Source organism: Theropithecus gelada, chromosome 2 (genome assembly GCF_003255815.1).
Source record: "Theropithecus gelada isolate Dixy chromosome 2, Tgel_1.0, whole genome shotgun sequence".
NCBI lineage: Eukaryota > Metazoa > Chordata > Mammalia > Primates > Cercopithecidae > Theropithecus > Theropithecus gelada.
The window spans coordinates 93,660,352-93,675,925 of record NC_037669.1 but is presented as its reverse complement, the minus strand read 5'-3'; the positions used below and the strand labels follow the sequence as shown (position 1 = coordinate 93,675,925).

At 43.6% G+C, this 15,574-nt stretch overlaps 1 protein-coding gene across 1 annotated transcript; it reads left to right on the top strand.

The window, feature by feature from the left end:
- Nucleotides 1–1,414: 1,414 nt before the first annotated feature.
- Nucleotides 1,415–15,197, top strand: FAM240A (family with sequence similarity 240 member A). The gene is made up of 3 exons (XM_025377549.1): nucleotides 1,415–1,678; nucleotides 6,758–6,903; nucleotides 14,484–15,197. The coding sequence occupies exons 1-3, from the start codon at nucleotides 1,646–1,648 to the stop codon at nucleotides 14,572–14,574; spliced, it is 270 nt and encodes an 89-aa protein (XP_025233334.1). The 5' UTR covers nucleotides 1,415–1,645; the 3' UTR covers nucleotides 14,575–15,197.
- The last annotated feature ends 377 nt before the right edge of the window (nucleotides 15,198–15,574 follow it).

Here is a 15,574-nt window from a genome sequence, read left to right as displayed (position 1 = left end):
TTTTTGAGAGGGAGTCTCGCTCTGTCGCCCAGGCTGGAGTGCAGTGGCCGGATCTCAGCTCACTGCAAGCTCCGCCTCCCAGGTTCACGCCATTCTCCTGCCTCAGCCTCCCGAGTAGCTGGGACTACAGGCGCCCGCCACCTCGCCTGGCTAGTTTTTTGTATTTCTTAATAGAGACGGGGTTTCACCCTGTTAGCCAGGATGGTCTCGATCTCCTGACCTCGTGATCCGCCCGTCTCGGCCTCCCAAAGTGCTGGGATTACAGGCTTGAGCCACCGCGCCCGGCCTAAAAAATGATTCTTTTGTGTGTACTCAGTTCTATGAATTTTTGTTTTGTTTTGTTTTTGAGACGGAGTCTCGCTTTGTCGCCCAGGCTGGAGTGCAGTGGCCAGATCTCAGCTCACTGCAAGCTCCGCCTCCTGGGTTCACGCCATTCTCCTGCCTTAGCCTCCGGAGTAGCTGGGACTACAGGCACCCGCCAACTCGCCCGGCTAGATTTTTGTATTTTTTAGTAGAGACGGGGTTTCACCGTGTTAGCCAGGATGGTCTCGATCTCCTGACCTCGTGATCCACCCGTCTCGGCCTCCCAGAGTGCTGGGATTACAGGCGTGAGCCACCGCACCCGGCCTAGTTCTATGAATTTTAACATACATACAACTTCGTGTAACCACCGCCATGAAGAATGCAGAACAATTCCATCAGGTTCCCCTCAGCTCCTTCATGCTTTGCCTCTGCAGTCATACCCTCCCTTGAACCTGGGAGGTGGATGTTGCAGTGAGCCAAGATCACGCCATCGCACTCCAACCTGGGCAACAAGAGGGAAACTTCTTCTCAAAAAAAAAAAAAAGGAAAGAAAAGAAAAAAAGAAAAGAAACTACTGCCAAACTGTTTTTCACAATAATACCTGTACCATCCTGCAGTCTACCAGCAAGGTGTGAGAGTTCCAATTCCCTTTCTCCCCGGAACCAGAGGACTTCTCAGAGCTCTTTCTATCCTTGTTCCCACTTCTGGGTTGCCTTGAGTCTAAACGGGGGATACCAGAGTAAAAACAGAAAATCTAGCACTGTTCAATGGTAACTGGAATTCTGGGGGTTTTCCCCTAATCTACCTGCTGCTGTTTACTTTTCAGAGTCCTCAAACAGCTGCACCACACATTCTGTCCAGGCTGCATTCTTTGGAGGGACAGATTAGGGTGTACTTCCTCCATCTTACTTGGAACTGGAACCCTTCTGTTCTATTTCAAGCCCCAATCATAAAGAAAAATGTGAAAGGTGGTTAAACATACTTTTGGATATGTGAAAAATAATCATGAAATACTTGCTCTCAGGTGTTGAATAGGCAAGAAATACGTGAGCGGTGTGCGCAGTCAGCTGGTGTGCATTGAACCATCCTAGCCAAGAGTCACAAGCACACTCAGTGTAAGCCAAAAGCCTCTTTTAAAAAAGCAGCTCTCAGATTTCTCAATTTGAGTTTAATACTCTGGGTAACTGAGACTTGGGAAATCAAATTGCTGGCACAGCGTTAAAGCTCACAAGGGACAAATGTTCCTTTGTTCCCGTCAATTTGCCGAATGTGAGTTGGCTCCTGGGGCAGCACAGATGCCTCACAGGCGGTCAAGTGCGACACATTTGGTTTGACCGAATCAATGTCTTCACAGCCCTTCATGCGGTTGTTCTCTGTAAGCGTTAATTGTTGATTTTGTGAAGTAAAATTCCTAAGGGTTATAGAGGTTATGGTTCGTCCAAGTTGGTGCTGATTGACTGGACGCAGCAGCACGAATTCTCTCAAGCACAAGGTTGGATGGCGTTTTGGGCTGAGGGGATACAGAGGAATAGAGCTATTTACTTATCAAGAGCTTTCCAACTACGGATAGTCTCCTCATCACACTTCTACTAAGAGGAGCAGTTGTCTTCACTGTAGACACTAGGAAATTGAAACACAAATACTCACAGAAATACACGTTATTTGTGAAGAAATGGGCTAAACCCTAATGCCAAGATGCTAACAGAGTCTCCCGGTAGGTTAGAGCCAGGGAACTTGAACTTCTTTTTTTTTTTCTTTGAGATGGAGTCTCTCTCTGTCACCCAGGCTGGAGTGCAGTGGCACGATCTTGACTCACTGCAAGCTCCGCCTCCTGGGTTTACGCCATTCTCCTGCCTCAGCCTCCCAAGTAGCTGGGACTACAGGTGCCCACCCACCACCACACCCGGCTAATTTTTTGTATTTTTAGTAGAGATGGGGTTTCACTATATTGGACAGGTTGATCTCGAACCTTCAGTGATCCACCCATCTTGGCTTCCCAAAGTGCTGAGATTACAGGCATGAGCCACCGTGCCCAGCCCAGGGAACTTGAACTTCTAGTCCAAAGACAGAAGAAGCTTTTCCCCTATGTTTACTGAGGAATAACTTATGTGTAGTGAAATTCACTCATTTAAAATATAGAGTTTGGTAAGTTTTAGCAATTGTATACTGCTATATAATCAACACTATAAACAAGATATAGGCCAGGCACGGAGGCTCACACCTGTAACCCCAGCACTTTGGGAGGTGGAGGCAGGTGGATCACCTGAGGTCAGGAGTTTGAGACCAGCCTGGCCAACATGGTGAAACCCTGTCTGTACTAAAAATACAAAAATTAGCCAGGGGTGGTGGCAGGCACCTGTAATCCCAGTTACTCGGGAGGCTGAAGCAGGAGAATTGCTTCAACCCAGGAGATGGAGGTTGCAGTGAGCTGAGATCGTGCCACTGCAATCCAACCTGGGTGACAGAGCGAAACTCTCTCTTAAAAAATAAATAAATAACTAATAAACAAGACACAGAACATTTCCATTATCCTAAAAAGAGCCCCCATGCTCCTTTGCCCTCAGTCCCCTCCCGCAACTCGACCTCAGGCAATCCCCAATCTGTTTCTGCAACTCTTTGTTCTGCAAGGTTCCCACTGCAGGTCTCTGCACAGACCACTTCCTGCACCCTGGGTGCTCCTGTCCACTCATCCTGCAACTCCCTCCCCCTAGAAGGAGCCCCAAAGCCTTGGTCAGGTCAGGGCACCCTCCTTGTGTGTCCCATTTCAGTGCCTATCATATGCAGTGCCAGTGCCTCACTCCCTGTTATCTGAAGTCCCCTGAGGAAGGGACCTGTCTTATCCCAGTGTCAGCCCTTTAGAGTGAAGAAGGATGGGGTATTACATATTTGTTTGTTTGTCTGTTTGTTTGTGACAGGGTCTCACTTTGTCCCCCAGGCTAGAGTGCAGTGATACAAACATGGCTCACTACAGCCTTGACCTCTTGGGCTCAAGCAATCTTCCCACCTTAGCCTCCTGAATAGCTGGGACCACAGGCACATACCACTACGCCCAGCTAATTTTTTATTTTTTATTTTTGTAGAGACGGGATCTCTATATGTTGCCCAGCATGGTCTCAAACTCCTGGGATCAAGTGATCCTCCAGCCTCAGCCTCCCAAAATGCTGGAATTACAGGCATGAGCCACTGCACCTGGCCTAAACATATTTAATCCCCTCTTTCTGCTTTATTTTTATCTTTTCCTAAAAGTGTATTTCTAAACTTATCATTAATTGTGTTTCCTTGAAGCTACAAAATTGGTGATAGTAGCCACTACAGTTCTGCCCATAGTAAGGACAATGACTAAAACAAGCTAAGACAAGGTAGTTTGTTTAAAAGTGAAATGCAGCCGCGCGCGGTGGCTCAAGCCTGTAATCCCAGCACTTTGGGAGGCCGAGACGGGCGGATCACGCGGTCAGGAGATCGAGACCATCCTGGCTAACACGGTGAAACCCCGTCTCTACTAAAAAATACAAAAAACTAGCCAGGCGAGTTGGCGGGTGCCTGTAGTCCCAGCTACTCGGGAGGCTGAGGCAGGAGAATGGCGTGAACCCGGGAGGCGGAGCTTGCAGTGAGCTGAGATCTGGCCACTGCACTCCAGCCCAGGCGACAGAGCAAGACTCCGTCTCAAAAAAAAAAAAAAAAAAAAGTGAAATGCATTTTTTCTTAGAGATTTTACTTGTTTTCACCATTGTGTCAGCAGCATTTTCCAGCAAAACACACACACACACAGCTAGTTAGTTTGTAAAATACTGTTATGCAGACGGAGGTAGAGATGGATGTCACTCTTCAACCCAGAGGGAGCTCTGCTATTTCTTAGAAAAACATGTATCTCCCATTTTACACATGTGGGACACCTCCCAGTGAGTGGGCGTGGTGAGGCTTATCTCTGACATATGAGAAGTGAAAGAATATAGGACAAACGCTCTTACCCAATGCTCCTCTGGGCATGGCCGTACGTAGTACATGGTTCAACTTAAGAACTTCTACTGTCATCCAAGCTTTCCTAAATGGTGGCCAACAGATCAAGGATAGAGATAAATGAATCTGTCATATACCCAAGAAGCCACACACTCAATATTGTGTGTAAATAAAGATTCACAGTTATTCAGGGTTTTCAATGACATTTAATTAGCTCAGACTAATGATGTCCCTGTGCTCGACTAATGATTCCCTATGCCAGACAACAGTCAGAAAAATCAGTGGGCGAGGACCAAGCTCATCGGTTACATTTATTCAGAACTTTATAAATTGCAGAACACTTTCACATTTGGAGTCAAACTTGGCCTTCAGAGAAATTTTAAAGATGAGAAAACTGAGGCCAGGAGAACCCATGTGACAAATAGACGGCACATCAAGGCAGTGGAAACACAGGTCTGGAGTGAACATCTGGCTTCAAACCCCTTTCTCCTTCTACCTTGCCCCACTGTCCCGGTCTGTCTTTCTGAGACCTGTGGCACAGACCTCTATGCTGAGTTCCAGACCCATGTGTCAGGCACCCCTCCTTGCTTCCCCCTGGGGGTCGGCACCCAGGAAACTCAAACTCCATCCATCCAGCACAGCCTGAGCCCACTCCCCATAGCCCTCCTCCTCCTACATTTCCCATCTGTGCACAAGCAGAGCCAGGGCAGTACCCACTGACAGCCCTTCTCCTTCATTTTCCACGCAGAGTTTCCTGTGAATCTGTCCACTCTTCATCATCCTTGCCCCTCCCACCCTGGTCACAGCATCTCTCTGGGCTCCTCCAGCAGCCCAGTCACTTCTCCCCCTGCATACGCTCTCACCTCTCCAGTCTCTGCCCCCAGAACATCTGGCAAAATGCCTGTCTGGACCCACCATTTCCCCACTGAAAGCCCTTCCTGGGATAAGGTCCAAATTCTCTCCGGGGCATGCCAGGCCAGCTTCTCCAGGCTCCCATCTCCCCACACTCTTCTGCAGGGGTTCCCACCAGCAGACAGGAGCTTCTGCAGTCCCTGCTTTTGAGCTTTCTACTGTATCCACTCAGCTGGTCTGAAAGTCGAGCAGTTTCTGCATGTAAAAAAGTGAGCATTTTGAGTGTCTGATATGTATAATTCCACACACAAGAGCCCACGTGTGTGCATGCGCACACAAACACATACACCTCAAAGCAGCTTGCCCTGGGGGTGTCAGGCACTGGAACCATTTTCTCTGATAAACCCCTTCAGTAAAGGGCCTGGAAACTTTCAGAAGTCTGAAGCCTGTCACTCCTCAAATGTCTCACCTAGAAGATGATGAAGGTCATGGCCATCTCATGTAGCTGTTGTGATAACGAAATGGACTTAGGTTCACAAAATTCCTGGTGCATGTTCCTGCTGCCGGAAGTTGAGAAATGATTCTTCTGTGAGGAGGAAGGAAGGGCAGAGGCGTTTGCCAGGTGCCAGCTTGTGGGAGGCTTGCACTCACATCTCACTGTGTCCTGACAACCAGCCAGCAGCAAGCACTGAGGCCGCCATTGTCCTCCCACTTGCAGAGGTCCTGTGGCTGGCCAGGTATCCCTCACATCAACAGCAGGGTCAGGATGCCTATACCCTGCAGAGTCTCAGGGATCATGTTTTATGGGGGTTCACCTTCTATTTTTTATGTCAATAGCTTTAGGAGTACACGTGGGTTTTTGTTACATGGGTAAATTGTATAGTGTTTAAGTCACGGTTTTTAGTGCACTTGTCACCCAAATAGTGTACATGGCACCCAATAAGTGACATTTTATCCCCAACCTCTCTCCCTTGAGTCTCCAATACCCATTATACCACTGTGTTTATAAACCCTTTATGAACACGTGGCTTAGCTGCGACTTATAAGTGAGAACACACAGTATTTGGTTTTCCATTCCAGAGTTACTTCATTAGGATAATGGCCTCCAGTTCCATCCAAGTTGCTGCAAAAGACATTATTTTGTTCTTTTTTATGGCTGAGTAGTATTCCATCACACACACACACACACACACACATTTTCTTGATCCACTCATCAGTTAATGAGCACTTAGTTTGACTCCGTATCTTTGCAATTGTGAATTGTGCTGTGATAAACAAACACATACAGGATACAGGTGTCTTTTTTATATAATTACTTCTTTTCCTTTAGGTAGGTACCCAGTAGTCAGAATTCCTGGATCGAATGGTAGATCTACTCTCAGTTCTTTGAGAAATCTCCATACTGTTTTCCAAAGAGGTTGTACTCATTTACTTTCCTACCAACAGCATGTAAGTGTTCTCTTTGCTCTGCATCTGCACCAACACCTATCAGTTTTTTTATTTTAAACAGTCAAATTGGAGTAAGGTGGATTGGAGTAAGACGGTATCTCATTGTGGTTTTAATTTACATTTCCCTGATGATGAATGATGTTGAGCATTTCTTCATATGTGTTTTGGTTATTTGTATGGCTATTTTCTTTTTTAGGGGATGAACAATCAGTACACCCGTCGGGAGGTCTTCTGCCGGAACACCTGCCATGATCTCAAGCGTTTCTGGGAAAGGGAAATTGGTAAACAGACTTACTACCGAGAATCGGAAGAACATCGTCTGGGAAGAAGCGCACTGAGAAAGTATGTGGCTTGTTTGTCTACTTTTTAGAATTAATTCATTTTTAAAATACATCTTATAATTTACAACAGTTTCAGGTTCTAAATTATAAGCAAAATTAAGCAGAAGGTACAAAGAGTTCCCTGAGCCCCCACACAATTGTCCTACTATCAACCTCTGCACCAGTGGTACCTTTGTGACCGTCGATGAACTTTCACTGACTTTCAAGCCATTATTATCTTGTCTGTTTTGTAAGAGCAAAATTAATTTCCTCAGAAGAATGCCAGATGGGCATCTCAGAGGAGGTAATTATTTTAATTTTCCATGCTTACAGTCATTTAATTCTTATCTTTATGAACTGGAAAACTCTCTCCTCTCTGTCACTATGTCACCTTCTAGCACATGAGGGTTACACTAAATGGGGTGGGGGTGGGGGGCAAACACTGTGTCTGTAAAAAGCAATCAAGCAAAGAAAGCAGTGCCCGGTTCTCAGCGCCCATTTGGGTGAAAACACAAGATGCCCTGCGTGGTTCCTGGAGGGGAAGGCGGGGTCTCTCCTTATGTGCATCCCTGTTCTGGCCCAGTGAGTCTGCCGAGCAGTGGAGTGCAGTGACTTGACTCCCGTGGGAAAGGACGGTCACCGTGCTGTGGAAGCAGTGCAGGCTCGCTACCCTCACACACACACTGCAGAAAGCCATCATGGGCTGCAGGGAGGGACCGCCCTTTTGAGCTCTGTCCCCTCAAAGGGACAGCTCAGCCAGCTGTCTGAGGAGGCCATGGCTTATGTGTGGTAAGGGAGTATGAGACTTTGTGTGCTGTCCAGACGGCAGGGCCCATGACTGCATGGCCACTGGACTGACGACGTGCCTTAATTCACAGGCGGTAAACTCACTGCTGCCTTCCCAAAGCCCCTCCTGAACCCTAGAGGGGAACCCAGCCTCCCACTTACAGAGAGCTGTAAGTCGGTATTCCCGACTACCATCCCACCTGCTGAAGTACAGTAGTAGGGCACAGAAAGCTGACTTGGGTGGCCAGTCATTTCTGCAGTTCCTGCCATCTTCGTCCCCCAGGCTAGGCCGCTCAGAGTCCTGTACCATGTGTGCGTGAGGCAAAAGGCCTCAGGTGAAGTGAAATTGGCCTGAGGAAGATGCAGAAACCAAAGGCTCCAAGAGACACACAAGCCAAGGGGTGAACAAAATAGCCTCTGAAGCAAATTGTGCAGGTTGTTAAAATACTAAAAATATATACATGCGGCCTGGCGTGGTCGCTCACGCCTGTAGTCCCAGCACTTCGGGAGGCCGAGGCAGGCGGATCACCTGAGGTCGAGAGTTTGAGATCAGCCCAACCAACAGGGAGAAACCCTGTCTCTACTAAACATACAAAATTAGCTGGGTGTGGTGGCCACGCCTGTAATCCCAGCTACTCAGGAAGCTGAGGCAGGAGAATCACTTGAACCTGGGAGGCGGAGGTTGTGGTGAACCGAGATCTTGCCTTTGCACTCCAGCCTGGGTGACAAGAGCAAAACTCTGTCTCAAAAAAAAAAAAAAATATATATATATATATATATACACACACACACACACACATGCAGTATCTATGCATATAACAAAAGAATGCAAGGATGTAAACTTTTTGGTCGATAGGGTGGCAGAAGACTTTAACTTATTTGTTCTCCTTGCCCTCTTCTGATTTGAATCTGGGTAGCCAGGCTCCAGAGGCGCTGCTCTAATTAACACTCTATGTTGTCCCTTCACAAAATGGAAAATAAAGTCCCCATCATTGGGCTGTTAGGAGGCTTGACTATGGAAATGTACCGACAACACCCAGCCTGGTACCAAACCCAAGGTCAGGGCTCAGGAATGTTAGTTCCCCTCCCTCTTCTGCACTCCCATTTAACAATCCAGGCTCTAATATGGCAGCAGCAATACGCCAAAGGAAGATATCCCTTGGAGGAGAAAAACAAGACGAAAACAAAATTGCAAGAGTGAGCAAGGGTGGGAACAAGCTCAGAATTGTGGTGAACAGCAGAGACTTTGCAGCCAGCTGCCTGGGCTCATCCTTCTGGGTCCCTGGGGTGAGCAACCAAATCTCCCTAGGTCTCACTGTCCTCATCACTATTTTAATCATGGAGAAAGAGACACTAAGAGAAGGAAGAGGGATGCTGGTGAGTTACTGCCCTTTGAGTGTGGGCAGAGGGAGCGCAAACTTGATCGTCTTCTTTCATTAGCAGATGGAGCACCTGGGCTACCGATGCACACAGGGGTGTGCACAAACCTCCCTCGTTTTGGAACTGGTCAGGGAGGCGACACAGATGCTGCCATCTTCCACCTGCCCACTACAGGGTCTGAGCATTTTTTTCTGCAGTCTTCTGGGGCCCCAGCTTCAGAGCTGGTTCACTTGGCCCTTGGGCACCAGCAGCTTGTTGAGCTGCTGTGCAGATGTGTTGGCATGCTGGAGTTGGCAGCCCACACTCTGAGGTCCAGCCCTCCAGGTAATGAAGATGGCACCCCCCAACCTCCTCTTTTAGGGAAGCGAGTTGAGCAAAGGTGGGAGAATGGACAAGAGCATTCTAGGTAGAAGAAATGCCATGTGCAAACACCCTGAGGCAAGGGAACAACTTGCCCTATTTGTGGAATGGAGAAAGCGCCATTTTTTATATTGCTTGTGTATTCTCCAAAGTCGTACTGCAGTGCTGAATATATAATAGGTGCTCAAGAAAAGCATGCTTGACTGGATCCAAGAAAACCGTGGAATTGGCTCTTAGATGGGTCTTTGCTGCCTACTTACTTTGGTCCAGGACTCATTCCCATTCCTGTCTTTCCTGCCAGGCTGATCTGCTTTGACCCCCATCGCCATTAATTCTCCTCCCTCAGCTGACCCTTCTTCCCATTCTAGTCCTTGAATCACCTTGTCCTTCAGCTTCTCGCTAGGTTCTGTCGACAGGAGATGAGAGGACTGGAGGCTAAGTCTGCCTGTTTCTTCCCCACACCCTTCCTGCTCTGGGTCCTGTTTTCTAGCAGTGACTTCATGTCTCCTGGACTACAGCTCCTGCTGCAGGGCCCCTCCCCCATGGCTCCAGGCTCCAAACACAAGTGAAAAGCAACGGGTAGAAAGAAGCTATTGACATTTGGCAACACCTAACGAAAGTAAATTGGATCTAATGATCATTAATATCTGCTAACATCAAAAAAAAGAGAGATACAACCAGACAGATTTGATGGCCGTCCATCATATCACCGGTGATGTAGTTTGTCAAAAATAAAATAAAATAAAATAATCAAACTTCTAGTGCTAGCCACTAATTAACAGAATGTACAGGAGACAGAGGAATGGGTTAGAGTCACACAGGAATACAGTCAGCAAAATTCAAACTGCCTACTCTCCAGAACAAACAATCTGGTTTCAAAAAAAAAAAAAAAAAAAGCCTGCAAGGGAAGGGGAAAGATGAGGGAGAATTTCCAGATTAAAGAAGACCTAAAGGATATAGCAACAAATAGGAATGTGTGCGCTTTATTCGGGTCCTGATTCAACCAACCTAACGTTCAACATTAAAAGACATTCGAAGTTGTGAACCAATGAAATATTTATTTCATGATATCGAGTACCTTCTGTTAATGTTTTAAGCGTGATAATGGCAAGGTAGTTTCTTTTTAAAAGAGTTACTAACTTTAAGGACAAAATAGCTAAATACAGTTATTTTGTTTATTATGCAGGAGAAGGGAGATGTGGGAAAGGAGATCAGCCTTAAGCTGGGGAAGCTGGGGAGTAGCTATAGGGGCGTTCTTTATTACTAGTTTCTCTACTTTTTTTATATGCTTGAAATCTTCTACTATAAAGGTTTTCTAAACAATGTTATTTTGAAAAAAAAAAAAGAGTGCAATTTCCCTTTCCCTTCTTGCTCACCACCTCTTCACAATCCAAGTAGTTCCATTAATTTTTTTGTATGTATTTTGAGGCTATTTTATTAGGTGCATGCATGTTCAGAAGTGTAATATCTTCATGGTGAGGTGAGCCTTTTTATTATTAGGCAGTGACTTTATCCCTGATGATTTTTTCTTTGAAGATCTTTTTATCAACAGACTTTATAACTGTATTAACAGACTTTATATTAAGTCTGTCAACATAGCCAAACCAATCTTGTTTTTATTAGCATCTGCCTTATATATCTTTTTTCTGTGTTCTTATTTTCAACCTATCTCTGTCCTTATAATTCTAGATGTGTCTTTTTTAAACAGCAGCTGGTTGTCTGAGCACAGTGGCTCATGCCTGTAATCCCAGCACTCTGGGAAACCAAGGCAAGTAGAACACTTGAGTTTGAGTCCAGCCTGGGCAATATGGCAAAACTCTGTCCCTATAAAAAATACAAAAATTGGCCAGGCATGCTGCCACGAGCCTGTAGTCCCAGCTACTGGGGGGGAAGGAGGAGTGGGGCTGAAATAGGAGGATCACTTGAGCCTTGGGAGGTCAAGGCTGCAGTGAGCCGTGACGGTGCCACTGCACTCCAGCCTGAGCATCAGAGACCCCGCTTTCTCCAAAAAAAAAAAAAAAAGGACATAGTTAGATTGGATGTTTTTCTAATCTGACATATTTTAGTATAAATTGGTGAGTTTAGTCCTTTTTCATTTATTGTAACTGGCTTGTTTCTACCATCTTAGTTACTTAGAGTACTTTACGGTTTCCCTTTTTCTGTATTCCTTTCTATTTTTTTCTTACTGTTTGAATTGATATCCATATCTCCTTAATAGATAAGAACTATTTTACTAGTTTCTTCTCTCATCTTCATCATTGTCTTCTTTTCATTTTCTCTGGGTTTACTCTTTTGCAGAGATGTTCTCAGTTTTGATCAAGTCTAATTTATGAGAAAAATTTCTTTTATAGATTTTGCTTTTGTTGTCTCTAAGGAGACTTTGCCTATCCCAAGGTCACAAAGATTGTCTTCTGTTTTATTTCTAGAAGTCTCATGAATTTAAGTTTTGCATTTAGATTAATAACATATTTTGACTTGATTTTTAATATAATATGAGGTACAGACTGCAGTTCACTTTTTTTGCATATCCAGTGGTTCCAGCACCATTTGTTGAAAAGACCATCCTTTCTCCACTACATTGTCTTTGCACGTTTGTTGAAAATTAATGACTCATCTATGTGTAGGAATGTTTTTGGACCTCTTCTGTCCCATTGATCTATTTGTCCATTGGCACCAATGTCACACTGTTTTGATTACTTAGGTTTACAATAATTCTTGAAGTCGGGTGGTGTAAGTCTTACAACTTTTTCTTCTTTTTCAAAGTTGTTTTAGTTATCCTAGGTTCTCTGCATTTTCATATGAATTTTGGAATCAACTTGTCAATTTCTGTTATGTAAAACAGCCTGCTGGTTTGATTGGGATGGAATTGAATCTTTAGGTCAATTTAGGGAGAAATGACGTCCTAACAATATTTAGAGTATCTGATATATGAACACAAGATATATGTCCCTTTATTTAGGTCTGGTTTAATATCTCTCAGCAATGGTTTGCAGTTTTCAGCACATGAGTCATACATATCTTTTGTCAGATTTACCTCTATTTTGTATTTTTGGTATTATTATAATTGACTTTTTAAAATTTCAATTTATGGTTGTTTCTTTGATTTATGGGTTATTTAGAATTTGTTATTTAGTTTCATAATATTTAGGGGACTTTCCAGATATCTTTCTGTTATTAAGGCTAATTTAATTGTTGCAGACGGGGAACATATTGAATCCTTTTAAATTTATTGAGACTTGTTTTATAGCCCAGAATATTTTCCATCTTCGCAAATATTCCATGTATGTTTGAAAGGAATGTGTGTTCTGCTGTTGTTAGGGAGAATATTCTATAAATATTCTATAAATATCAAGTTGGTTGATAGTGTTGTTCAAGTGTTTTATATCCTTGTCAATTTCTTGTATACTTGTTTTACTGATTATTGAAAGATGGGTATTGAAATCTCTGCTCTAATTACAGATTTGTCTACTTCTCCTTGCAGTTCCATCACATTTTGCTTCATGTATTTTGAAATTCTGTTATTAGGTACATAAATGTTTCAGACTGTTATATCATCTTGATGAACTGACCCCCTTATTACAAAATGACTCTCTTTCTCTGTGGTAATATTTTTTGCTATGAAAACTACTTTGATATTAATATGACCACACCAGCCTTCTTTAATTAGGTTTAGCATGGACTATCTCTTCATCCTTTTACTTTTAACCTATTTTGTCTTCATATTTAAAGTGGATTTCTTATAATCAGCATATATTTGGATATTGTCTTTTAAAAATCCAATTTGACAGTCTTTGCATTTTTATTGCATTGTTTACACCATTAACATTAATTGGTATGATTTGTTTTAAATCTACCATCGTGCTATGTGTCCTCTATTTCTCTCAGCTGTTGTTTATTCCCTTTTTCTCTTTTTCTGCCTTGTTTTGGATCAAGTGAGTACTTTTTATGATTCCATGTTATCTCTTCTGTTGGCTTTTTAACTATTGCTCTTTGTGTTTAGTGGTTGCTTTAGGATATATAGTACACATCCTTAACTTATCACAGCCCGCCTTCAGGTGATATTTTTTCACTTTTTGTGTAGCATAAGAACCTTACAATGGTATATTCTCATTTCTCCCCTCTTGGTCTTTATGCTATTGTACAAAGTACAACTTTACTTCTATATATGCTATAACCCCACAGTATATCATTAACAGTTTCACTGTCAATGGTGGGCTTTTTTTTTTTTTTTTTTTTTTGAGACAGAGTCTCACTCTGTCACCCAAGCTGGAGTGCAGTGTCGCGATCTCGGCTCACTGCAACCTCCGCCTCCCAGGTTCAGGTGATTCTCCTGCCTCAGCCTGCCGAGTAGCTGGAACTGCAGGTACCCGCCACCATGACCAGGGAATTTTTGTGCTTTTAGTAGAGACGGGGTTTCACCATATTGGCCAGGCTGGTCTCGAACTCCTGACCTTGTGATCTGTCCGCCTTGGCCTCCCAAAGTGCTGGGATTACAGGAATGAGCCACTGTGCCTGACCACAGTGGGCTATTTTTAAAGAGATTTAAGTAGTTTTAAAAAATATTAATATATAACCACATCGTTGCTTTTCAGATGCTCTTCATTCCATGTGTACATCCAGATTTCCATATTGTGTCACTTTCCTTCTGTTTGAAGGAACTCCTTTAACATGTCACATAGTGACAGTCTGCTGGTGATTTCTTTCAGTTTGCATATGTCTAAAAATATCTTTATTTCACCTCTGCCGTTGAAAGATAGGTTTGCTGTGTATAGAAGTCTAGACTGACAGGTTTACGCTCCCTGACTTTAAATATATTTTCAAAGGAAAAATCAGAGAAGTAAGATTAAGTACTTTTAACAAAAATGAGAACCTGTTTACTCACACATATAAATAAATAAATATGAATAAATTATAAATATATATATATATTTAAACTTGCATGTCCTCTGCATGACTTTTAAAACCTGAACACATACACGTAATTTCAGCGGCTGGCAGGAGAGGAAGAAAGCTCTCCTGAACCAACCGCCGTGGAGATGAGTGCTCCATCTGTGTGTGTTTGGCTTCTATTTTCAGGCTCAGAGAAGAATGGAAGCAGAAGCTGGAAACTAAGCTGAGGCTGCGGAACAATCCAGAGGACACTGAAAAGCGGACAAATGTCGGCTGAGAGCTTCCTGCTTCATTGACACAAGAAGATGCAAAACACTGAGGTCACTTTGCTAGGAGAAGTCAATGCAAATCCCTGAGTCCCTTTGCTATACCTGTCAGCCCTCACACTATTGTTTCCCCACCTGGGAGAGGATTTACCTGTAAATGCTTTCCCAGTGCTTGATGGCAGTTATTGGTCAAGTCAGTCCTCTGTGCATGGGCGCCAGGTTATTATCCCAAATGTCTCTAAAGATAGCTTATTTAATATCGAAGCTCCATGCAGCACTCCTTGCTTCTATATAATTATCTTCTAATTGTGAAATCCAAATATTTTAAACTCTAAACACACCAAGAGGAATCCTCAACCTTCATGGTCAAACTTTAAACATTGCACAGTGGTAATGCCCCACCATTTCTCCTAGGAAACACAGCTTTATGGAATTCTTGTTTTCTTTTTATAAGAAGAGAAATGCACCTATCTGCAGAAATTTAAAAAAATTATCAATAGTCAAAGTATAGTTTGAAAATAAATTAATCTAATATTCTTTTTTCTTCATATAAATTTAATTGGCTTTTTCAAAAATATGTTTACCAAGAATAATATCAGAATAATTTTAATAAAGCTTGGTTGTCCTGTCATCACTATGCACATGCCTTCATTTTATTGCTTTATTTTAATCTCTGCATGTTTGCACGGGTTGGCTCTCTGTCAGCCCGGCCGAAGTATATCTGGCCACTCTGCAGAGTATTTACCACACAGATTCTGGATTTTGAAATGGTGCAGTCCCTCCCTTGCCATCTCTCAAGTTCAGAAGCACCAGGGTTTGATGCTTTCGAGAGTGCAAACTGTAACCGGGCCTCAGGCAATTATTTTAACCAAAGGAAGGGAGAAGAGATGCAATGATATAAAGTCCTGGGCACTTGCTGGCTATAAGCAGCACCTGCAAGGCCTTATATACTATACACAGACGAAATGTTTATGGCAGATGCACCTGACAGCAATAACAAGATAACGAGTT

Coding starts and splice junctions, on each gene's coding strand:
- FAM240A (XM_025377549.1), top strand. CDS start 1,646: ATGTCTTCACAGCCCTTCATGCGGTTGTTCTCT. Junction 1,679..6,757: donor CCTTCATGCGGTTGTTCTCT/GTAAGCGTTAAT, acceptor TTTCTTTTTTAG/GGGATGAACAATCAGTACAC. Junction 6,904..14,483: donor GGAAGAAGCGCACTGAGAAA/GTATGTGGCTTG, acceptor TTCTATTTTCAG/GCTCAGAGAAGAATGGAAGC.